This window comes from Centroberyx affinis, unplaced genomic scaffold, assembly GCF_046629955.1.
Source record: "Centroberyx affinis isolate AG114_WGS23_722 - 3 ecotype Tasmania unplaced genomic scaffold, CSIRO-AGI_Caff_v1 ptg002760l_1, whole genome shotgun sequence".
NCBI lineage: Eukaryota > Metazoa > Chordata > Actinopteri > Beryciformes > Berycidae > Centroberyx > Centroberyx affinis.
This window is the reverse complement of record NW_027280921.1, coordinates 225,844-252,139: the sequence shown is the minus strand read 5'-3', so window position 1 is coordinate 252,139 and position 26,296 is coordinate 225,844. Positions and strand designations below refer to the sequence as shown.

The 26,296-nt window shown below is 43.5% G+C and overlaps 1 protein-coding gene across 1 annotated transcript in view; it reads left to right on the top strand.

Annotated features, from left to right (window-relative positions):
* Positions 1 to 26,296, top strand: part of rims2a (regulating synaptic membrane exocytosis 2a) — a 102,874-nt gene that overhangs the window by 19,974 nt on the left and 56,604 nt on the right. Inside the window, exons 2-11 of the mRNA XM_071535737.1 lie at positions 4,519 to 5,468; positions 14,562 to 14,629; positions 16,388 to 16,507; positions 18,014 to 18,113; positions 18,269 to 18,392; positions 19,795 to 19,841; positions 20,195 to 20,307; positions 22,105 to 22,152; positions 24,648 to 24,778; positions 25,354 to 25,525. Of these exons, the coding sequence (XP_071391838.1) occupies positions 4,519 to 5,468; positions 14,562 to 14,629; positions 16,388 to 16,507; positions 18,014 to 18,113; positions 18,269 to 18,392; positions 19,795 to 19,841; positions 20,195 to 20,307; positions 22,105 to 22,152; positions 24,648 to 24,778; positions 25,354 to 25,525 (1,873 nt within the window). The remainder of the gene's footprint in view (positions 1 to 4,518; positions 5,469 to 14,561; positions 14,630 to 16,387; positions 16,508 to 18,013; positions 18,114 to 18,268; positions 18,393 to 19,794; positions 19,842 to 20,194; positions 20,308 to 22,104; positions 22,153 to 24,647; positions 24,779 to 25,353; positions 25,526 to 26,296) is intronic.

Below are 26,296 nucleotides of genomic sequence, written 5' to 3'. Positions count from 1 at the left end.
TGTCAAGATGAGTTAGAGCTCGTCAAAGGGCAGTTTGTTAATGTTTGTTGCAGTCGCTGTGTGCATGTACTGTGTGTGTGTGTATGTGTGTGGTGTGTGTGTATATGTGTTCAGGGTGTAGGATTTCATAACAGCAACCCAGAGGGGGCATTGGCCAGTGGCCCTGAGGACATACTGAGAGTTCTGATTGGAGCATTTCCTATTCAGCCTACACACACACACACACACACACGGAAACACACAGGCACATACACAAGAATGCATACGCACATACACAAGCGCACACATACTGTACATACACACCCCTCCTTCGTCATCGAGCCACCGTAGCGAGCTCACTACACCCCCCCCCACCGTAGCATATAATTTCTGCTGCTGCTTCACTTTGGATTTGTGAATGAAGCCCCGCTCGGTTAGTGTCCAGCAGCAGGTCATGAATAATGCAGCGCCTCATGTGTCTCTTCAGCCTCGTCTGAATCAGTAGCGAGGCCACGTTCGGATGCTAAGTGATAGGTGTTAGGAGGCATTTGTTTTGATGTGCAACACAGAGGGGACGACACACGTGTGACTGCTGCATTACAGAGACGGACTTTTGTCTTTCTTCAGGCCTTAGTAGTATAGTAGTTTGAATAATAGTTTGAATCTCTTGGGTTATAGCCAGAGGTTAAATTGGGCTGGGGCAATGTGAAAATAGACTTGACATCGACACTACATGCGGCAGTCTATAATCGACAATTATCTTGTCCTTTTGCTATTACGTAAATCTTGCATTTATGTATTAGTGATGCTGGAATATACATTTTTTGCCACACTATTGCTCAGCTGCCCCTCTCTAACACCCCATATTTTAACTGTACAGTAGTTCATGAACTATACACAGTGCTCATACATCATTCTGTCCCTCCCTGGTGCCGGCGCTTCACTGTAGTGAGATTAGATATTCAGTGTTACAAATAGAAATTGAACTTCTTTGCCCACCTATGCCTCACTACAGCACCGGTATCTAGTGTACATTCATTATACACTCCTATTTGGATATAGAGTAGTAGACCAGCCTGAATGGTGTGTAATGCAGTAGGCGGGGACCGAATCCCATCTGCAGTTCAGTGAGTCGTCCAGTCACACGCGAGGAGCCTTGCCCTGGCCACTGAGCAAAGCCGGCAGCAGTGATTAATGAAGCCCGTTGAAATTTATGGAAGGTTGTCACGTACAAAATTAAAGGGATGCTTCACAGAGCTTTTTCCTCACCCAAGATGTCATTATTATTTTGGAGGAAAAGTGGGAGAAATGTAGGAGAAAATGGCTTATGAATAATTGATTTTGAACAAAGGAATAAATGCATTAACGCACAGTTAGCCTCTTCTAGGCTCTTCAGCCACTTCCTGGCTGATTTGCTTTCTAACAATCAGAGAATGATAAAATAATTGACAGCTAATGTTAGAAAATATGGGGCTACTCAGTATGACTATACTGCAAAATATCCATTTTAGCAAGTTATTTAATCTGGTAGTGAGTTTTAACTTAATAGTTTTCTGCAAAAAAGTGAAAAAATAATTTTCTCTCCTTGAGTGACAATATCTTGAAATAAAGAAGACTACACTAGTATCAAGAGAATGTCACTTGATTTAAGAAAATTCTTGAAACAAGGTGATTTGCATTGGAAGAAAGTGCATTTTTTTTCACTTTCTTTAAAGAAAAGTAAGATGTTAATACTCGATTAAATTACTTGCAAAAGTGGACATTTTGGCAGTGCATGAGTGTGAAAGAACATTTTCTGAACATGTCGCTGTTGTGAAATGCAATTTTGCCTATGGGGTTAAATTTCAACTAAAATGAACAGTGTATGGTTGTTGTCCTGTTTTTCTCTGTGTTTTGAAGGGTGTGAGAGTTCCTACGTACATCGCAGTGATTACGGGTGTACAACCCTATGATGAGTGGCAGAAAAATAGACTCTTTATAACTTAGGGGCGCGATAGGATACTATGTGTATGTTTAATGTATTGTAAGTTGTAGTGACGGTGGATGTTTTCACAAGAGAAAATGAGAGTAGGAGATGGAAATAGAGCCCTTCTTCCCAGTCTTCAATAAGACCAGATGAGTTCATCAACATAACTGAGACACGTCATTATTGGCTATCTACATCCTTTCACATGCATTGAACTGTACACACAGACACGATCCGCTAAACTCCATGCATGTGTACATGCATACATGCACACACACACACACACACAAACACACAGGCATGTACACCAGCTCAATTCTCCAAAATTCCCCCTTTCTCGCTGGGCTACAAATTCCAGTGCTGAGGAACAGTGAATCATTTATCATTGCACTACTCTCACTACCCTCTCCGTTTCCTCATCTCTCTCTCTCACACACTAACACACACACACACACACACTCTCACACACGCACACACACATACTCACACTATTAATTTGGAAATACAAACAGGTCATATCCAGGCAGGCTGTGTCGTTAATCTTGTCTCATCTCGTTGTTTGAAATGCATTGCAAATGATGATGATTTAACCACCTATATCAACAAAGTAATCAGATGCTATCAAAATGAAAATGAAAGATTGCCTGTAGCACTAAAAGAGCTAAATATTAGATACAACTAGGGTTGCAAAGGGGTGGAAAATTTCCGGTAAATTTCCGGAAAGTTTCCGGTAAATTTCCATGGGAAGTTAAGCTGGGGAATTTTGGAAATATTCCAAATTGGAAACTTTCCATGGGAATTATGGGAATTATGGGAATTTATGGGAATTAATGGGAATTTATGGGAATTTACGGGAATTTATGGGAATTAACTGGGAATTGAGGGTAATTTAATGGAAAGGTATCATATCCAAGCATAAATATTTGTTTTGTTATAAGCAGACATCCATCCAAAATAATACAATTAAAACAGATTTATTTGTAAGTAGAACTTTATCAAGTGTTAAATATTTTATTGAACAATCAATTCTTTCATTGAAGAACAAAAACATGAATGTTGAGTTAATTACTCATCCTCCCGACCCAACCCATTCAAAAATTAACAAAAATGCACAGGAATGCACAGTGCATGTAGGGGGCGTGGTCTCAACAGCCCTGCAGTAAGCAGTGTGCTATGTGTGCATGTGATTGAGGAATAGCATAGATATTCAACTGTACTTGCATGATATCTGGTTGTTTTAGTCAGGATTATGCTAAAATATATTTTCCCCAACTATATTTAAGTTCCCTATTAAGAACATACCTTCAATTTAGTAAATTCCTGGTTTATTCCCGTTTATTCCCATAAATTCCCGTTTATTCCCATAAATTCCCGTTAATTCCCATGGAAAGTTTCCAACTTTGAAAATTCCCGGAATTTTGCAACCCTAGATACAACATTGCACCATTTGAGGACAGTGTACAATTCAACCTTCTAAAGCATATAAATTCATCAAACACAGCATTTTAACTGCATGAGTTGTATGCCTTTGACTTTTTAATTTGAATACCTGGACTATGTTATGTAATAGCTTGAATGGGAGGATGCTGATAGCAAATATCTTTTGTAATTTGTATTATATATGTATATATATATGTTTAAAGATGCTTTGAGTTGTCAAAAGCTACTGTCATTGGATGATCAGGCCTGGGGAAGGAATTTGTTTTTTCTTTGCACACATTTTCTGTAAAATCTAAAGTTAACAAGGCAATTGCATGCAAAGTCTGCTAAAAATGAGAGTCTAAACCCATCCAGGCTGCAATCACTGTCTGCATACACCTAATGTACATTTTAGACTGTCTTTGCATTTGTCAGCCATGTTATAGAGCATCACCACAGTCTATTTCAGTGAGAGGAGGGAATGGCGCTGCATCCAGATTGCTCCGTAGCCCCAGTTTCTCTCTCTCTTTCTCTCTCTCTCTCTCTCTCTCTCTCTCTCTCTCTCTCTCTCTCTCTCTCTCTTCTCTCTCCCTCCCTCCCTCCCTCCCTCTGTGTGTGTGTGTGTGTGACAGAGCAGGCTTTCATCAGGTTTTGACAGGGACTGAGGCCCACGCAGTGTAGGGCAAAGTAGCAAAGTAGAGCAGAGCTATAGGCTACAGACTGAAGACTTCAGCCCCAGCAGAGTAGCAGAGAGAAGCATGATGAAGCGATGTGGAGGCTCCCGTCTCACTGATACCTCACATCTCCACCTACACACCAGCAGACACACACTATGCACACAGACGCTTGCAAATAGAATTAAACAGCATCAATATGCACACACAAACACCGAACCTACGGGAAAAGACGTAGACACAAGCATATAAACAGACATACACTCACAAACACAGATACTTTTGCCAGCCTTGGGATATTATCCAGTGTTTTCATAGGGCTTGTTGATCTTCCATCGTACGCCTTGGTTACACTCTTTTACACTAGTTATTTGGCACACAGGCTTATAACGGCACCATGATAAATATTGCAAGAGTCAGATAACATTCATTGCAAAGTGGACCACCCACTAACTTCCACTCTGTCTCTTTGATCGACAGGAAACGAAGCCCATCTGCATCCAGGGATCCAAACCAAAAATACGACCAAAGGGAGGGGGGTGACCACTCGCAGTATGCCCCGGTGGACGGCGGCATGCCCAGATCACCGTCCGACTATGGGGATGGGGACCCTCGGCGGGCTCCGCGGGGCCCACACATGTATGCGGACGTGGACGCAGCGCGGGCGGGCTACCGGGACCGGCGGGGCCCCGGGCGCTGGCACTCCCAGGAGTACCCGCTGGACCAGGAGCTAGACGGACCGCCCAGCGAGTACGACCTGCAGCGGCAGCGCCAGGAGGAGTTCCAGACGCGCTACCGCAGCGACCCCAACCTGGCGCGCTACCCGGTCAAGCCGCAGCCCTACGAGGAGCAGATGAGGATGCACGCCGAGGTGGGCCGCATGAGGCACGAGCGCCGCCACAGCGACGTCTCCCTGGCCTACACGGAGCAGGACGAGCCCGGCCCCATCCGCCTGTCCCGTCAGCATCTCACCGAGCGCCGGCCGCCCATGGTGGGACAGCGCTCCTACTCCGTCGACCGCTCCTCCCCGGGACCCATGGGCCCCGGCCTGGGAGGCCACCGGACCTCCAACCACAGCCCCCCGACGCCGCACCGCAGCCCCGTGCTGGGCGACCGATCCGGGGACCTGCGGAGGGGAGACATGGGCGTGGGGGGCGATCCCATGAGGAGGCAGCAGCACCACCTGGATCCCAGTTCAGCTGTCCGCAAGACCAAGAGGGAGAAGATGGAGAGCATGCTGAGGAACGATTCGCTCAGCTCGGACCAGTCGGAGTCGGTGCGCCCGCCGCCGCCCAAGCCCCACAAAACCAAAAAGGGAGGGAAGATGCGGCAAGTGTCCCTGAGCAGCTCGGAGGAGGAGCTGGCCACCACGCCGGAGTACACCAGCTGTGAGGACGTGGAGATAGAGAGTGAGTCAGTCAGTGAGAAAGGTAGGGGCCACAAACACTACCGTCCTCACTCATTCTACATTATCTACAGTTCAGGCTTTGGCACTGTATACATTGCCTCGTGTCTAATGTTACTTTTTGTTACTACATTATACAAATGCCAGCTCCTCAAATGCTTTACCATGCAATTATAAAGCCATCTGTTTCTAGTATTACTGATAGAATGTTGTTGCCAGGAAAGACCCATTTCACTTAATTATTAGTGTTGTCTCATGTTTTTGTTGATATATTATGCAGCTGATGATTCAGAAATAACCTTTAAATTCCTCACAGTCTATGGTCCTGCCTATGTCTCTATGTGCTGTCATGTATGTTGTATGTTTTTATGTGTGCTTGTGTGCGTGCAAGGCAGTATTATGTTTGTATGTGTATTATATGTGAATCTACTCTTACAGTTACAGTGCCTTTGAGGAGGAGTCTTATGCTCTCATGAGCCAGCCACGTGTTTCTGTGTGTGTTTGTGTGTGTGTGTGTGTGTGTGTGTGTGTGTTTCTGTGTTTCTGTCAGTGTGTGTGGCTGTGGTTTGTTTGTTTTAAATGAATGCAACACTACTGCTCTGAAGGCCCTCTCCTTTTCCTGTCATCTTGTGGCCCACATTGCAGGGTCTTGCCTCTGTTGTTTCAAATGTTCAGTCTGTTGTAATGGACTGTGTTACATAACTGAGACAGGCAGAAGGAATCAGCTAGAGGGTTGAGGGGGGTTTAGTCAAGCAAGGTGAGTTGATACTGTTAGCACTCCTGATTGGGAAAAAAATTGCAAATAAAAGTAGTCACTGAATGGGCCGAATAAGATGTCATAAGTCACTGGCATTTGTGTAGTAATACTGGAATTCCTGACAATGACGTTTTAAGCACACAGTTATAATTCACAAGTACAGCTTCTGTACAGACCCAAGTCCCAAAGTGCAAATAAAAACCATAATTCATGTTAGACAAGGTTGTGAATCGTGAATCGCCCCCTCAAAAACCCCCCCCAAAAAAACAACAACAACAAAGAAGGCACATAAATTCCTCATATGTTGACGAGGAGTAGAAAGAGACGAATAAAAAGATGATGGTGGGAGTTGTTTGAAAATTCTCAGCTATGGTTTGAAGATATATATTTGAGGTTAAATTTCACAGTAACAGATATCATACTTTATTTATTGAAGTGGGATCTGCTTAGTAAACAAAAGACTTGATTTGTAAAAAAATTTTTTTTACTGTAATCCATGATGAAGAGTGAGGTGTCTGATCTCTGACTGACCTCAATTTTCCTCTGGATGCCCACAGTGCCAAGGCGTCAGCGCCGTGGTAAAAATGCTTGACTGTTTTGCCATATAATTATAAGTAATTACAACAGGTAGATTGGTCAGTGTAGTATTACAGCCTTTTTAAATGGAAACAAGAAAAACTCAGAACTGCAATTGACCCAGCAGTGGTCTGCCCCTGTCAATCAGCCAGTGGGGTTGGGACAAGTTAGTTTTCAATGTTGCAAACACCTCTGAATAATGTCCTGAATATTAATTAATTAATTAATTGATATATAATCAAACAGTGGAGGATAATTAGACTTTTTCCTGCAGGATGTCCCCTTCAGCCTTGACTTTCACATTATTTTGTAGGGAAGGCTGGCAGGGGCAGCCCACCATTCAACTGAGCAGCTAGTAGTGTTTGGTGTGACAGTATAAGGCTGAGGGTCTTTGCCTGTCCTTTCTAATTTTCCCCCCTCTCTTTGTCTGTCTCTCTCTCCCCCGGAACAAGGGAGATAGGTAGTCTTTATGCACAAAGGTTATCTACTGTACCGCAATGCTCCCAAACCACGCCGATGATGTCATCCCTTTTAAAGTGGCCTTTTACAAAGTCCCAGAGATAGGATTATGGGCCGGTCCAATGGGGGTGGGAGCTAGAAGGGAACACGGGTTGGGGGTGAATGAAAAAGCAGAGAACAGCGGCTTTGTGGCTGGGAGCTATACACTTAAAAAAATAATAATAATCAGGCAAGCTCCAAGACATCTCCCTCTTTCTCATGGCTCTGTGAATGGCTTTGTGTTGACCCATATACAGTACAGTAGTCTGTGGAGTCCCACCAAGAGATCAAGGTTTTTCCACTCCGTTTTCTCTGTTGTTGTTGAATTTTCAAATTAGCTTCACTATTGTCTCTGTAGTGTGTATCATTTCAATAATTGTCAGTTCCCTAAGATAGTGTAATGATTAAAATAATTCTGTGCAATTATTTGTTCACACAATATGTCCAGTCTACTAGTGTTACATGCTAGGTTACGGCTCTGCCTTCACACTCCTGCTGTTTAACTACAACAGGGAAATGGAAATGGACATCAGATCCACAACACAAGCTTGATTGTCCATGAGTGTGCACATACACAGACACTCACATGCAAACAGACAAAGTGACTGAATTAAACATAATTTTCCATAGAATCAACATCAAAAGTAATCCTTCAAGCAGATGGCTACTTGACTGCTTCACCTGTCGACAGTTGTCGTAATTGCAAATTGATTTTGTTGTCAAACCTGTAATTATGGAGGCCTTTACCTTGGCGGTGTCAAAAGCGACTAACAAAAGGGAAGAGGGAGAACTGGTTGACAGGACATGGTAGGAACAGACAGACGAGGGGAGGAATAAAAGATGAAGAGGAGGAATATAGCGCCTCACACGTAATTACCAGGATATCTGTGATGATGGAGATATAGGAAGAAGGTTCGCTAATTCTACTATTTGCCTTTGTAGATAAAAGCACCCGCCACATGCCTGAAATGTTAACTATAAAGGAGGAATCCAGTCGGTCTGCTCTGTTATGTAACCGTCCTCCTAACAAAGGGAAGCAGCACAGCACCGGTGCTACATTATTGATGTGGGGGTTTCCAGGTTTACAAGTAGCCATGGAAAAAAAAAAAAAAGGGGGAGAAAAGCAGGCTGTTGAGGGTCAGATTTCCTGTTGTATCTGTCTGTGTCTGCCTGGCTCCCCCGCAGGTCAGCCTGTGTAGGAGAGAGGAAAAACAAAGGAAGGAGTTGAACTGTTGACCTGAATGTGTAGGTAGACACAGCTTTGCATAGCTAGAGAACATCCTGTGACAGCTGATTATGTGTAGCTATCTTTGGTCTTTACTTAGGTATAATTGGCAGTTTCATTAATTTATGACATAATTAAGGCTGCTGTGATACGGTGCTTGCAAGGAGTCTGATAAACGGTTCAGAAAATTCTACTGAACCATTTATTTTGGACCGGGGTGTCCTTACTTGCACTCACTGTCAAAGTAGGCTTAATTATGTAACAGCCAGCAGAGAGGGGATACAGACTCTAGGCCCCAGATTTGGAGATGTGACATTTTAGAGTGTATTAATGTGATCAATAAAAAAACATCATATAATACAGTCAGCCTCTGATCTGCACTCTAAAATACATTAACGGATATGAAGATAGATCACACAGTTTTGGCAGTACATCGAGTTTACAAATAGACCAAATTTAGCATGACTGCTGAACTGGCATAGATGTATTTCAGCTCAACCGGGTCGCGCAGGTGTTTTTCGATGCTCCACTTTGCTTCAGAAAGAACGGTCAAGTTCCTCTGACTTTGATCACAATTTAGATCCTCTCCCCAGTCTTTAAAAAGCTGACCCGACGAAGGAAACTCCGTGCATGTACCGTAACATGCATACCAAGCACTCTTTGATTAGCTATGCCACAGTGCAGAGCATTTTCCCTCACCAGCAGCGTGAAGAGGAAAAAAAAAAGAGCCAGAGCAGCTAAGCACAGAACATCAATTGTAATTGCATGTGAGGCGAGAGAGTGAGAGAGAGAGGGAAGGGAGATGAAAAAGAGGGCAGAAAGCACCTTTTGGCCATATGTGGCCAGTCAGCGTCTTAGGGTTTGTGCACTCAGCTTGACTGGGCCCGGAGATGGGTGTGTAACGGCAGGCTAAGCAGGGCTCATGTCATGCTCTCAAACCTCCGAGACCCCGAGGGGTCGCCGAGGAGGAGGGAGGAGGGCTCGACGAGATGGGGGAGGAGACTTGAAAGGGAGGAGGGGAGAAGGAAAAAAAAGGAGGAGGAGAGCGGAGGAGAGAGGGTGTGCCAGCCATAATGGGCCTGGCTCATGCCTGCGAGGGCCGGAGACTGATTTAGTGCGATGGTCCTCTCCCTCTGTTTTCCTCTTTATTGATTCCCCTGACATGCAGTCTCATAATAGTGCCGAGCAGACAGAAAAAGAGAGGCCGGCTGGCTAACTACAGCAGAGAGGTGGACATTGTGTAGTGATAGCCCAAGTTACATCCTCATTAATGGCTTTTGGGATCAGTTTCTGCACCTCGGTCTGTTGGGTTCGCAGTCTGTTTGCTTAAGCTGGATATTTTTGTCAACATTAGAACAATTCTCTAACTAACACTACTGATCACTTTAGTAAGAGAAAAAACTTAACCTTTGATATTTTAATGTTGGGTAACACTACAGTAATTCATATATAGTGACAAAAGTTAGGCCTTTCATTGTGTAATTTCTGTACTTTGTAGATCAGCCTTCACCACAGGCTCAACATTCCTCCGTCTCACCTTCCTATCACGGTTACTATGTTTAAACATACACACTGTTTCACCCCTGTCTCTTTTCTGCTTTCGCCCCCTGAATTGTAGTAAAAACAGCATCAATAATTAATGATCCAATTAATAGTTTACACTGGTTTTTATTGAGTTGTCAAAGTGATGGAGAGCCTGCTGGTGGTGAACTCCGCCGCTGCCTGCGCTCTGCCTTCACCCTGAATCAGCACTTTGTGGGGCCTCGGAGCCGGGGCGAAACGGCAGGGCTGGGCGCAGACTGCTGATGCTCACAATTTATGGCCGTGATGAGTTTCCTGCTCCCTGAAAAACCACACAGCGCCTCACCGGGGATCAGGGCCCAATTGTGGTGTGCCACTGTTAATAAAGCCCCGGGAAAGAAGGGAGGAAGGCTGTACGTGCCTCCATGCTGGCACCCGCCCAAATCCTTTTGGACAGACAATGAGGGTGGGCCGAGGGGGAGGGGGGGGGGGGTATGTGTGGGTGTGCTAGTGTCATGGGAGGAGAAATTGTGAAAGAAATAAGCTTGAGATGAGCTCTATAGTGTCTGAGGATAGTCTATCCATTGCTCCAAAATAGAAAAGGAGGAGAGAGACTTAAACATAGCATGCCTCAACATAAGGTGATTTACACATTTTATGACTCTTCCTCTCCCTGTTCACAAATGCAGGCCTTAAGCTGTTTGGACTATCATGGCCACATTAGGCAAGTGACTTGTTCAACGAAGAGTGTCTACCACGCTAAACTGCGTTCTGGTGTTTATGCTGCCGACAGAATAGCAGCTGGGAGGCAAAGAGGGTAATCACTGTTGTCAGCTGTTGGTTACAGAGGGCCACGGAGGGCAAAGCCCGTCTGGGGACATCCATAATGTTTTATCACAGCGCATAACTGTGTACAGTAAGTGGTTTTAGCACTCCCTTAGATGGATGGATGGATAGTGATAGCAGAGAGAGAGAGGGAAGGAGGAAAGTGTGTTTGTTTGGCTCAGACTGACCTTGCAACTTAGTCACAGCTCGAGAGATATGACCAGAAACTTTTGAGTGTGTTGAAATGTCTTCGCAGAGCATTACACTCTGGAGGGTGTGGATATTGATATCCAAAATGATATGGAAATCATGCTGGATTGCACCAAAATCATCAAAATAAATGCACCCAGCAAACATTTGACGGACGGCAACATGCAGGACATGGCCAAGTTCAGCATCAGCCCGAACAAGTACAAAACTTTCATGCTGTGATATTGTGGCATGGTAAAAATTTGTATTACAAAAGCTTTGGAAAGTGTTTTGAACTGATATCAGAAAGATATTTAGGTCCCGCTTTCACAAAACAATGCAGGTAGCAACTATGGACGTCTCAACTTTCATTTTGCGGCTGTATTTACATGTTGTTTTTTTATGTTGGTGCAGGCCATCATATCAACATCTATTCAACGTCAAAATGTTTGCTGGGTATGCATGCGTAAAATGTGGGATTGTCTCATATTGTAAGAAGAAGAAGACTTGAAGATGCCGCAATTTGTTTAGAATGGAAAGCCTACCGCCTTTCATTGCTCCTGTAAAGACAGAGGACGTACACATGGCATTCTTTTTCCATGCTGCGTCTTTGTCTTTTTCTTATATTGAAAACTCCTTCCCCTTCACCTTTATATCTTCCAGCCCCCCCACTGTCTATTTTTACGCCTTTCCATCAGAGTTCCCTGATTTCCCCCAGATTGAATCCTCAGCCAGGATAAATGCTTGAAGGAGTCCTGTCCTGTATAGATCCATTAGGTTCTACAGCTCTTTGCAGGGGAAGTGAAGTGTGGGAAATGTGACATGTATGGCCCAAGGGTTGCATAAATGCAGAGTTTTCAGATGACCTTACCTGTGCCTGGGGCCATGAGGCTCACTACAGCTACATACATCTATGCGTGCACACAAGTATACGAATAGCAGCACATCTTCAATAGAGAAAGACCACTGCTGAATGGCCTGTCGTTACCAAATAGGATTTCTTTATTGTTTAAATGGCCGTACCTCATGCTTTATTGGTGTATGCTTTTAATAAGAACAATCTCATTAGGACACTTTCTTAATTTACTTAATTACTGAATTGTAAAATGAGCTGCCAGTGGAAGCGAATAACATTTAAATGTCCATTGCCTCTACAGAATGGGTTGTTAAATGCAGGGCTACACACAGAGTAAGGACAAACACACCGCCAGCTCCTCCCAGTCAGAGAGCAGTATCTCTATACAACTTCAAAGAATTTTCTAGAATTAGATTTTTCTCTCCCGTTGGACAACCTCAGCCCTCTCCTCTTTACCTCTACACTAACATCCACTGGGAATCCCAGCCCTACCTTCGAATTCAATATTTTTCACTCTTTTTAATTAGCTTGGATTTTTAAGCCTCTTAATCAAATTGGAAGTGCTCTCCATCTCTCTGCTTTGTGCATCCACATGGGAAAACAGGGTAAATCCTGTAGGATGACAAAGTTGGTTCTGCAGACATTGACATCGCAGCCGTTGCTTTTTCACTAGATCAAATACAGAGGGTTGATATTTGTCTCCTAAATTAATTGTGCCTTCTCTTTCTGGCTCTTGTGATGGTTCTGTCTTGTATTCATAGCGAGAGAGAGGGATGAGGTATCACTGCTAAAGGGCCTTGCTCCCTCCTTTTCGGGGTCTGACCCCCATCGATCCACCTCTTCTCCTTCAGTTAGATTACTGTTTGCACTTAACTTAAAACACAAGCCTAACACGTGTACACACACAAGAAAATAGACCCTTCTCACTCACTCTTAGGGCATAAAAAAGAAAAACAATGTCCCAAAAACCTCCAACATGTAATGCCATTATGGCCATTTGCCCAGCCTGTGCGTTTCTCAAGGCTGTGTGTCCACTGATGCTACTACAGAAGTTGCAATCAGGACCTCATCTTAAAAAGCTCTCCCCGGTGCACTTTAGATTGAGGTCAGTTAAGGCTGCTGTAGCACTGCAATCTGAGTCCCCAGTTAAACATATTAGAGATCTGCCCTGCTTCCTCCTCCTACAGATCCCGCTTGGATAAGATAGCAGGATGCTAACTTTGTTTGAACAAATGTGAGTTGCTGTCTACTGATTTGAAGTTACGGCCCCAGCGAAGAGGCCAAGTTTTTTAAGCTTGTTCTCTGAGAAAGAAAACCAAAATAAAAGCTTTGAGGGGAGATGTTTCAGGAGAGACAGGAGTGAATAATAGATGAAATGTGAGCCTCGTTTTTGTACGGATACTCCTCTCTCCTGGCGGGTTTCACCTGATCGCAGTCTGAACCAGGACAAGGAAAAGGGCAGAAGTTTATTCAGGGTAGGATGGCAACACACATCGACCATGCGCATCAAATGAGAATTTAAAGATGTTACGTTTAGCATTTTTAAACATTAATATATCATTAATGTCAATAATATTAGTATAATTACTGTTAACAAATGAGACCATGGTTGAGACAATTGGTAGCCTCTATCTCACACCACTGGTGTTGTTAGTGCTAGTTTTTCTCTCATCACTCTCTTTGTTTTGAAGAGCAAGAAGAATGATAAGAGCCAATAGCAATTGGATTGAAACTATGCACTGGAAGAACACTTCCAGTGCATAGCTCTTCCTGTTTTGCGCTGTAAAGCAATAACCCTTTGTGCCATAAAGCAATGCAGCAGATTTCCTGTGACATCCGACCCAGTGTCACACATTGTAAAATGTAGTGTGGAGGCTGGAAGAGGCTACTAACCTTCTCCCCAATGGTCTTATTTGCTTACAGTAATACTAATCTCAAGTAAGTCTCAAAGTTAATATGATAATGATTTATTGATATTAAAATGCTACATTTAACACCTTTAAAAGGAAAAAAAAACATTTTCCTCAGGCAGCATGGGGGCTCAGTGGTTAGACTTCATTCCTGGTCCTTTCTATGTGGAGTTTGCATGTTCTCCTCCGCCTGGGTCAGGTGGATTGGAGACTCTAAATTGCCCATAGGAATGAATGGGAGCGTCTGTCTATCTGTGTTAGCCCTGTGAAGGACTGGCAACTTGTCCAGGGTGTTTCCCTGCCTTCCAGACAATGTATGCTGGGATAGGCTCCAGCCCCCCTCAAACCCTGAAAAGGAATAAATGGGTAGAGAAAATGAATGACCATTTTCCTGTCAAAACTGAGAACTTTGTAGAGCAGGCTTGTTGTACTGTGTGCTCTCCCACAGTGTTGAGTTGGAGTTTGGAGGTCACAGCAGTATTTCTGTCCTTTATATATTGTTACCCGAGTTTCTTCTCTCTCCACAGGGATCTTAGATTTGTACACTGTATGAGGAAGTGCTCACCTTTTGAGTGTGTACAGTGTGTGAGAGAGTATGTGTGTGAATGAACCATGTCTTGTTTTGTGTGTGTTTCATGTGCGTGTGTCTGGGTGTCACTGTCGTTGATGTCTGTATGTCGTGGCTCTGTGGTGTCCTCACTGGTCCCTCTCGCTGTCCTCTCTTGTGTATGTGTGCTCCCCCCCCCCCCCCCACCTCACAGGAGATTTGGATGGCCATTGGTGGGACCATGCGTCTTGGCATAGCAGCGAGGCTTCCCCAATGTCTTTGGTGAGACATGCGGAGCCCTGCCTTAACCCCCCCCCCCGCCCCCTTCCTGCCCCCGTTATCCCCCTCTCCTCCCGCCCCTAACCCCCCCCTCCCCTCCCCCCTCTCTCAGAGTCTTTTGTCATTTCATGTTTCCTTTGTTTTATTTACACCTTTGCATGTTGTTTTTCTGTTTTTTCTTTCTGTTTTTTATCCCACACCTGTAGGGGACAGTCAAAGGGGAAAAAGAAAAACTATTGAGCAGGCATTTATGTCCGAGCCGACACACACCTTATCTGAGAGGCAAAAGAAAATGGTGCGCTTTGGGGGACACTCATTTGAAGAGGACTTGGCATGGTGTGAACCGCAGGTTAAAGACTCGGGAGTTGATACGTGCAGTAGCACTACCCTAAACGAGGAGCATAGCCATAGTGAGAAGGTACTGAGACAATCTAGCCTGCATTTTTTTTTACTGTTATTATTATTTATGACCTACCCATCCAGTCTTTGTTTGCTCTCTGTCACTAAGTGTAAATAGGTGAGATGTCTGTTTCTGGATTTTATTTGACATTCTATAAATTGATTTTCCTTGCGATTTCGTTCCTTTTGTTTTCGGTTACTTTTGGCCGCACCTTGCTCGGTGTTGCCGAAAAAGTATTTTGGGGGAACCCTCTTTGCTTGCTACTTGCTGTTTTGCTCCCCAGACAGAAATTACACATCATACAGTATTTTTTCAAAGAAGAGCATTGAAACACAACCTCTCTGTTTGTCATGGCACATAGGAATGTGGGTCTCTCCTAGTTGCATGCTAGTTCTCCTCCGTATTTTGTGCTCTTGCTCTGCAGCGGTCATGTTTAGTGCGGTAGGAACACCTTCACTCAGGCCCATCCCTCTCACTGTGCTGCCCTGTCCCACAGCACCCACTCCAGACAAACCCTGCCCCCTCCCCCCCCCCCCAACTCTCCACTCACTTCAATACCAAAACCCAAATTACTGTAAGCACACTTTAAAAAAAAAAAAAATAGGGAAGATTGGATTTGTTTTGCACAGACCAAAAAAAGTTCGTTTTTCTTTTTTCCCTTCCACTGCCACGTCTGTGATTTCATCCTGTTTGTGTTTCATGGCTTTATTTTGTGCTGTCGTTTTTTCACCCTTTTTGATCTTCCTTAAAACTATTGCCTCGTGGTCTACCTCATTTGTTTTTGTATCATAAAGTACCTATTTTTTCCTTTTTTGCCGTCTGCTTTTTTCCCCCCACCACTCCACTTGAGGGTGGTCGTATGTTTGTGTGTAGTGGAGCGCTGGAGTGAGGCTCCAGTCTCCCTGCTCCAGTTTCCAGAGCTGGTTTGAGGAGGAGTGTTGGGGCTGCCTGCTTTACTCTGCATGGGTTGCTGCATGAAGCTCACTCTACCCTCACACTGGCAGGTTCACACAAGCTCGTGAAATCAAGATAGCACTTGATCATGAAGGCTATCGTCAAGTTGTGTTTTGTGCGAATTGTGCACCAAACTTTGTCACTGATTAGGTTAAGTTAATTCACAAAGAACGTAATATTCCGTCATTTCAAATTGAAATGATGGAGCGCTCTGCTATCTAAACGGTAAAACAGTCTCCATAAGTCAACAGAGAGTTTGTGTGAGCTTTCTTCCCCAAGTGAATTGACACCCCCTCCTCCCCCACGCCCCCTCTCACTATGGACAGTCGTCTGCTTTGGTCTAAAGTGATAAATCTCAAGTGGATGAGTTGTTAAACAGAAGGTGTGTTGTTGCTCTGACCTTGTAGCACCCGGTGACGTGGCAGCCGTCCAAAGATGGGGATCGCCTAATAGGGCGCATTTTGCTCAACAAGCGCATGAAGGATGGAAGTGTGCCTCGAGACTCAGGAGCTCTGCTTGGACTGAAGGTGAGCTCAGGATGCTTCTGTCTGTCTGTCTGTGTGTCCGTCTAGGCACACACACACACACACACACACACACACACACACACACTCACACATACACACATACACACATACACACATATTGGTGCAAAAGCCTACTGTTCAAGTGACTGTGATGGATCTGTACATTTACCCAAATATAACTCTGAATTGTACTATTTTGTGGCTTCTCTCTTTGGCTCACTCCTCTGGCTGATTTTCCCCCTGGCTTCCAATTATTGATTACATCATTGTGTTACTCAGTATTAATATTCATTAGAGACTTGATTAGCTTCCAGATGAATATTAATGAGCAGTGTTTGATATTGAGCACTGTAATTTTCCGAACACGCTCACATTGAACTACTTTAATGAACTGCATTCAGCAGCTCAGTGGACACAAACAAATCACTCCAGAACCTGTCAGTGTTTGTCCACACATTGGAGTTTGGATCATGTGTCTATTCCTGATGCTTCGACAAATGTGTAACCTACTCCTGGTTTTATCCTTGCTTAACATGATTTAAAAGCTTTTTGTCAGAGACTGATGACCATATAGTAGTCGTAGTTACAACATTGCAATAGGATAGGAGAGATTTTCAGTTTTGGTTGGTGCCTTGGTTTCCCTTCCTTTCTCTGATGCATTAATTTGAACAGTCTACACGTGGTGCAGACTGGTAAAAGAGCTGAGCAGCCAAAGTCCAGAGGAGCATGGGGGGCCATCAGGAGAGAGAAAGGAGAGTGGCAAGATGGGGAAAAATCATTACTGATTGAATGAGCTTCCTGAAATGGCATGTTTGTGTCTGCTCGATGCCTCTGTGCGTTTCTGTCCGCTCAGCAGCGGCCGACCAACCCAGCAATCCAGCCAGTCAGTCCATCAGTCAGGCTGCCAGCCTCGCCTATACTGTCCATCTCTCTCTCTCTCTTCCCTCTCTCTCTGAGTCCCCCTCTGTGGGTGCTGCTCGTTACATAAAGCCATTTCATTTAGCAGACTTCCCTAAGCTCCTTTGTATGTTGGCATTCAGCTGCCATTAAGAGGGATTTTTATTTGTATGATGCCCATGTAGGCTGAGCAGAGCAGAGCGGTTCAGGATTGTACAGTACAGCTCTTGCCCACGGGCCTGCGCTGTTACAGAACTGCAGAGTAGTACCAGAGCCCCTGGGAGGAAACACAGCCCTGGACATTTTTCTGAAAAGAGATGTACTTTTACCATTGACCCTTGCCATGAAATGCTTTTTATTGAGGATACATACCTTGCAGGCAAGAGCTAAAGCCATAACATCAACAGAGACTTTGAGGGGAATAAAAAACTGTCTACATCTGCAAGTTGCAATACATGTGTTATGTCCTCACTGCAGCCAAATGTGATTTTGCCATGAAGAGTTAACATGAGAGTACATTGAAATAATATTTTTAGACAGTTCAAGTATATTGAGCTGAATTTTCACATATAATTCAAAGCTTATCCCTTCACCTGTCTTCTTCTACAGGTGGTGGGTGGCAAGATGACAGAATCTGGTAGACTTTGTGCTTTCATCACCAAAGTGAGGAAAGGAAGTCTAGCAGACACTGTTGGGCACCTCAGACCAGGTATAAATAACAAAACCTTTTCTTTACAGTGAAATGAATGGATTCTCTTGTGTTTTGGCACAATCTATAGACACAGTGATTTTACTGTTTGCTTTCGATACCAGCATACGAAAGATCAAAACATTACATGTGACATATCCCTTGTGTTTTTGCAGGTGACCAGGTGCTGGAGTGGAATGGGAGACTTTTACAAGGAGCCACATTTAAAGAAGTTTACAATATCATACTAGAATCCAAGCCTGAGCCGCAGGTGGAGCTGGTGGTCTCGCGGCCCATAGGGTGAGACCTCACAGACAGTATTACACAGTGTTCATATCATACTCTTTACAAGACAGTAATTATGAGTTATTACTAAGCAACAAGCCATGAGAGGCCAAGGTTTACAGTGATTTCAGAACAGCTACTGTAAGAGGCGTTGTTAGGCGTGACGTAAAATTGAGTGGTTTACTGACAGAGGAAAGCACAGGAATACTTAAGAGGAGAAGTTAAATGCTGTTTTAGCTGAGCCTCTAATAAAAATATCAGAATCAATCATATGTAGTCGTTACTTTTTTGAGATGATACAGCAAGTACACAGTGTTTCTTACAACTTACATTAATGTATGACACATACACAGCGTGAAGCAGAGTGGTTTATTGCTTTTTTAACATGGCGGTACCACACCATTGTGTTAAAAAAAAAGAGCATAAACTTTCAGAAAATCTTTGATGTTTAATCAGTAACAATTAAATAATGCCCTGCAATAAGCGGGTAGAGAGAGAATAAATTAATTAATTAATTAATAAAATAATGATTACATTTATTTTTTCTGCCAAATAACATCATTCTTGAATATTAGCTGAACAAAGTGCTTGCTAGGCAACACAAGTACACCACGGAGAGGTGATTCTTGATTAGGTCATTAATATTTAAATGAACTGTTATACTCTCAAATGTGTGCATTTATCAGGTATTTTACAACGGCTTCAAACTTAACTCAGCCAATCAGAACTGAGGACCGGAATTAGCCATTTTCTAATTCTTAATATACAATAGAGGTAAAAACATGCAGATCACAAAATGAAACAGAGCAATAATCACTTACCCCAAAATATCTTGTTGCCATTGATACTCTCTAAAGAAATGACTGCACTTATATCTGTAAGCCCATTCATACTGTGCCATGTCATTGCCGATGTGACTCAGAATAATTTTGAACAGTATTGAACCCTCTATAATGGGGAGACGTGAAGTGAGGGAATCCAAGCGGGGAGAAAGCTTGTGTTTTCACTGAATGTGTTTGTGAGCGAGTGGCACCGACTTGTTTATTCAACATCTGCTCCTCCGTCCCTCTGGTCCAGGCTCTGTCGGCCGGGGCCTCGTATGGGACCGAGCAGTGCAGCGCGGCAAAATGAATGCCTGCCGCCTCGGTTGCGCTCTCTCTCCTCCACAAACAGCTGTATGCCGATTGTTTTTGAAAGCGGAAATAGTGGAGGGAAAACGGCAACACCTTTTGCTTTGTCAATTCCCATATTTGACCTGCTTTGTACTGCTGAGGGAGCTGCTGGGTGAATGAAGACTAATGCGGTGCTTAGGGTCGTTAAAGCACAGTGCATTCAGCATTAGCTCCAATTGATCCCCCTATCCCCTCCTTCTCTTCGCTCTCTCACACTCACGCTCCTTCTCTTTTTCTTTTTTCAGAGATATTCCAAGGATACCAGACAGCACACATGCACAACTGGAATCAAGTGAGTCTGGTTGAGCTCTTTCTTCTCCTCCCCGCTCTACAACCATCGTTTGTTATCCCATTTTATCCTATTAATCAGCCTAGAAACATCAAGCTAAGGAAATGAGTGAGAGAGTTGATTCTATCACTCTGCCTCTCTGTATCTCTTTCTTCCTCATGACATGCATGCTTGCCCTCCTTCTGTCTCTCTCTGTCTTTTTCTTCCTATCTCCCTTACTTCTATCCCCCTCCTTCTCTTCTTCATGTTACCGAAACGACATACAGTATACTCAAATCAATACGCGCTGAGGTCTCAACATCTGAACACGAATCTCTCCTAAAAAACATCTGATTGTGTCGTCCGCACCCTGTCAGGTTCGAGTTCTTTTGAGTCTCAGAAGATGGATCGCCCGTCCATCTCCGTCACATCCCCCATGAGTCCCAGCATGCTGAGGGACGCCCCCCAGTACCTGTCAGGACAGCTCTCAGTAAGTAGCCTCAACATGACCACACATACAAACAGCATACATGTGAAATCCTGCGGAGGGCTTGCACTACTAGATGGCTTTTATCAGTGTTGACATCATATGACTGGAGAGTAAGATGGGCTATGAGGGTTAGCTGAGTACAAATGACCGCATTTCGGCGTATTGGTCATGTGTGTTCATTACACACTTCAAACTGTTACTGTTAAAATCCTAGTTCAAGCCAGTGTAAAGGTAGTAGGCTAGGCTCCTCTCAGTCAGCCTGTTCAGTTGGCCCTTTACCAGCCCAGCATAGGATTGTAGATCAGGTTACTTTGTGTTGTCCATTATCTAGTATAAAAAACACTCCTGGGGTAAGTGAGTGGAGGCCTGCATTAAAGCAAGAGATAAATCAACTCTCAAATATAGGATCCAAGAGGGAATTAGCTTTGGTACTAGGGGCAACACCTTCAGGACATCTTCTGTCTCCAAACACAGACATTTAAGAAGACAAGTGAGGACCAGGGTTTGACCAGTATGGGTTTTTGAAGGCTAATACCAATACCAATATTTTGGGATTGAAGCTGCTGATGGCCAATATTTTGTGTCAGTATTCAATGTTGTTATCTGTATTCAGGAAAAAAACAACAGCGGCAACAAAGTATGCAGTGCTTGTATACAGAATTGTTTTCTTAGCAGGAAAAAAGCATTCAGACCATTAGACACTAAAACTCTCTCACTAAAACTTGAAACCCGGGATGACAATAATACTAATACTATTACTATTACTACTACTACTACTACTACCACTACTGCTACCACTACTACTACTACTATTACTACTACTACTATTACTACTAATAATAATAATAATCAGTGGCAGCAGCAGTATTAATGTACAACAGCCATAGAGGTGAGACAAGTAAAATGACAGTGAAAGAGGACTGCACTGGAGGTCACAGACAGAAAGACAGAGGGAGTGGAGAAGGGAGTGTAAGGCAGTTTTTAGTGAGGAGGGTGGGAGATCAGGAGAGCGTCTGATTCTCTTTTCCGTGGCGGAGTGTCCCATAGAGCGGCACGGCTCAGCTCAGGCCCTCCAGTCCTCGTAGGCCGACATCCCAGAGGCCTGCGCTGACACCTCTGACGCAAATACACCCACTCAGCCAATCAAAAATCAGCTCCGCAATCTGCAAACCTTTCGCAGCCCAGACAGTGCCTACATTCTCCATTTCCATGAAAGGGCTGACCTTGAAATCCTAAAACAACAGATGACTGAAGCTGCTGCAGTTCATTGAATATACCTCCTAACACCCAATCTGCAACGCCCGATTAGTAATTCTACATAGTTATGAACTGTCGGTATGATATTTTTGGAGGGGTTTCAAAATTGTGTTTGGGGATAACAATTGGGGATAACGTCACTGTGACGCAAGCTATTTGAAGCAGGAGAGAAGTGGCCTGGAGAGGAAGAAAGAGAGATAGTGTAATTATGAGTCATTGATAATTTGCTCCAAGAGCCTATGCAGAACTCTGCCTCAGAAGAATACAGCACAGAGAAGCTCAGGGACAGAAAAATCTCAGATAAAGCTGAAAGGAAAAAAAAACACATCACCAAATATCACACAAAGATGCAAATGAAAGGTGGAAGAGAAAAAACAAATGAAAGAATGAACCGGATGGCCTAAGTCTCCTCATCCAAAACTACAAACTTGTGTTGTTGTGTTTAGAGTGTACATGTGTGAGTTTGTGTTGTTGTTTTGTGGGGTTTTGGTTTTATTGCATTTTGTTTTGTTTTTTTGCTGTTTAATTTTGCTTATCCAGAGCCAAAGCCTTAGTAGAAGAACAGCGCCATTTGCCCCTAGGGTCCAGGTAATGGGCCCTGTCTGAAGGGCACAATCTCTATTTGGTCTTTGCTCATTGACTGTTGACTGGCCTTTTTCTGTTTCCATACTCTGGAAAATGCATTCCCAGGGAAATGGCAGCTTCAAGTTTCCCTCTCAGTGCAGTGCATTGTGTCATTTTATTCTATTTGATTTCTTAGTATCACTATTATTAGATTTATTATTGCTCATTGATACCATTTTAACCCATTCACGCCATTATGCCCAGGTACTGCATGCCCAACTAATCTAAACTACACGTTTCTAAGAGACACTCTTCCATTGCCTGATTTCTTCAACCGACAATAGTAATTTCCCCCATCTTGTGTCATAAAGTCACTTTGGCAATGCAGGAGGGTGTCTCCCTCAATTTTGTTTGATTACAGTCTTTTCTGGGACAAAGGACTTTGGTTATTTTCTGTTTCAATGTGACATGAAAGCAGGCCGTGATAACTCTTCAACCACAATCACATCTAGGACTTAAAGAACTGTTAATCAGCAGATCATGGTTGATGGGTCTGGAGTTCATGTTGCAGTGAAAAGATACCAAGTTCACCGTCCCGTTTCTGAAACCAGGTTGCATTTTCCTATGCAGATGAGAGTTAATGAATAAGCAAATTGTACCTCCCAAATAACAAACTTCAAACCAACCAAACCTTTGAAGGTTCCCCTATGCCGCGAGGCTCTCTTTTAATCTGTCATCTTTGATATCAGTCTGTCTATCTCTGTGGTTGTTGTTTTTTGACATAGACTAATTTAGTGGGAATCTGTGTTCTTCATTCAGTCAGCCTGAAGGTTGTAATCCTGCTTGGGACATTGGATATTTACCTCATTGACACTGTTACGTTGTTTTGCTTAAGAATGACCTCGACAAACTTTATATGGATCTGATCAGTGCATTGATAGAGAATATTGTTCATATGCATAATACAGCATATGAACGTCTGCAATGATATGCACTGTGGGTTTTCTCATTTAGAGGTACCTGAACACCAAACTGAATATAAGATAGGGAGTTAGAATGGAGGTGAATAAATAGGTTTTGTGTGTGTGTGCGCACGCGTGTGTGTGTGTACCCTTGGAAAAGCTTCTGTGGTTCAATTTATTAGCTATTAGCTAGGACACATTGTGAAGCCACTGTAAATTACATATTGTATATTTGAATAGTTTGTCAGATCATGCATTTTGTTATGTTGGTGACATTTTCAAGGTGAATCTTTGTAGAGTTATCTTACCAATTCACAGACAGCATATCTGTATTTTATGCGCAGTATAGTAGTGGGCTACAATCTTACAGATGATTTGGTACAATTTGTTTGACCATAAGCCCCCTACTGTATGTTGTGTGCCAATATCAAATCTCTTTACTTGTCTTGAATGCCTTCTCTTGCTTTGCTGCATGCATAGATACAAAGCTATTGTTTTAAATGGTGCAGACCCTTTCCATGATCATATTTTCAAAGAAGTATGGACAAGAACTTAGAAGTTCCTTTTTTCTTTTTCATTGTATCCATTTTCTTTAAGCAAAGCCATCCATTGGAGTTTTCTCTTCTAAGTGTCTTCTTACTGTGTCCATACTTCCCTCTCGTGTGAACTGTCTTTGATTCCACTCACAACAGCATGATTGATTTCTGCATATCAATGCCCACTGAATATCTAAGAGAACATTATTAGAGACAATCACCACTGGTAGACAGTATCATTTCAGGCAAGCACACACTGTTAATTTTAGAGCACGTTGCCTTTAGCATTTCACTTCACTTCAGTTCAGTTGAAATGACATTCAATCCAATTACATTCAGTTCCATTCAATAAACTTTATTCATCCCTGCAGGGGACATTTTCATGACAGGCAGAAACACATACATTTTAAAGCAAACACTCATACATTAAAACAGTAACCGCAACAGATAGGGTAGAACAAACAGAACACAGTCTCTTTTAGACTATATTGTAACCTGACACCATTAGATGCACATTACTAGACAAACATACATCTTTTTCATTGAAGGAATGTCTCTTAAGCATAGAGACTCAAGTTCTCATATTCAACCTTGCAAAGCTTTTTTTATACTATTAGCATAATCATATCATCATAGCATCAATATGTCCATGTTTTAATGAACATTTAAGCTTTGATAAGTTGCCCTGCCAAGCATGTGACCTGACACCATTCTAGCAGGTAGACTTCTTCCTCCTTTTGCCCCAGAGGGTAGATACAGGAGAAGACAATGTTGCCATGGGCAGTCAAAAATTGTAGGTGTAACTCGTTTACATACAGTGAAATTGTGAGTGGATATTGAAGAGGAGAAGATTCTAAACATCCTGAACCTTCCCTTTAGGCAGGCAACACATGCAACATAACTCCATTTCTAATTGACCTTGATGAGGTTGTCTTCTCTTGCATCGCTCCCCTATGTGTTTGTTTATTCCTCACGGCCCTGAACAGTCTCTCAGCAGGCGCTCTCTGCTCTGACCCTGCAGGTCAAACTGTGGTATGACAAAGTGGGCCATCAGCTCATCGTCACCATCCTGGGCGCCAAGGACCTGCCACCCAGGGAAGACGGCCGACCCAGGAACCCCTACGTCAAAATCTACTTCCTCCCGGATAGAAGGTAAGAGTAGAAACAGTTTCCACCGGTGTGCCATGTGCTCATTTTACCTACACCCATTGTATGTCACGTCCCTTGACTCCATTCACTCTAGAGCTGTTACTTATTTTACTGTACTTTAAATGTTGGAGAAATCGATCATCAGCGGGCAGCACAGAGTTCATATCATTTTTAGAGTGTAGGTTTTGTATCAGGATGGATTTCTTTGGTATTGCTGTGGTGTAAGAAGATCATGTGTCATTGCTTTTCATCCGTTATCACCAGAAAGCACAAACTAGGCTGTATGGATATATGGATGTCTATGGATGTGTGCGTAGTTTTACTTGTTTGCAGTTAAGTGGTGTGGTTTCGCACTTTGTTTAGCGGTGCTTTCTCATCCAGAGATGAGGAATGGAGGAAGTGATGACTGGACATTTTCAGAGAGACAGAGCAGTCATCTCACCACCTCATTCTCACCACCTTTCCCAGCATGCAGTGGTGCTGTGCCCTGTGCTGTGTCGTGTTATTGACCTGTTGTTTTCGTGGCTGTTCTCTACCATGGTTGTAAATAAAAACAGTTTGAATTATTGTTCCTCCAGCGACAAAAGCAAGAGGAGAACAAAAACGGTAAAGAAATCCTTAGAGCCCAAATGGAACCAGACCTTTATGTATTCGCCGGTGCACCGGCGGGAGTTTCGGGAGCGCATGCTGGAGATCACGCTGTGGGACCAAGCCAGGGTGAGGGAGGAGGAGAGCGAATTCCTGGGAGAGGTAAGGAGACCCAACCCCCTGATACCAAAACCCCACCCATCAGGGATCTGGGACACTCACTCCCAGACTCTCTGATATCACAGCTAATCCTCTTGAATGGGGTCAAGCCCTTAATAAAGCTCTTGGCCATTACAAGGCTTTTGGTGGTCGGGTCCTTGTCCAACACGGACGGGGGACGTTGATGTCATTTGTATCCTCTGTGTAAATCTGTTTGGATGAATTTACTCACCTTGGCAAGACGCAAGGGGTTGTTTTGGGATTCAAGCTCAGGGTAAGAGCACTACTGATGTGTGGCACATGCAGGTGTGTGTGGTGTGTGTTGTTCTACTTGTATCCTTGTGAGAACCAGTGTTAGTATTAGACCTTTGATGTGAGGACATTTTTAAAAAGTTGAGGTCATTTTGGCCGGTCCTCGCTCAAGGGGCTAGTTTAGTGTTTGGGTGTGGGGGGTTAGGGAATGAATGCAGTCAATGGAAGGTCCTCATAAGGATAGAAGTACAAGGATGTGTGTGGATGTGTGTGCGTGTGTGTGTGCATATGCATGTGCTTGTACATGCATATGCAGACACCCACTATAATAGAAGAAATCCTTAAAATTACAACTTTCAAAAAGATTCAAAAAGATACAAGCTACTTAATTACGCTGACTGAACAATATCCCTCCCAAAAGACACTCACACCCAGTACCTCGACCCAAATCTGCAAGAACACCTTAATATGACTCACAACATTGACCTGCAACTCATTCAATATAACATCATTCACAGAGCA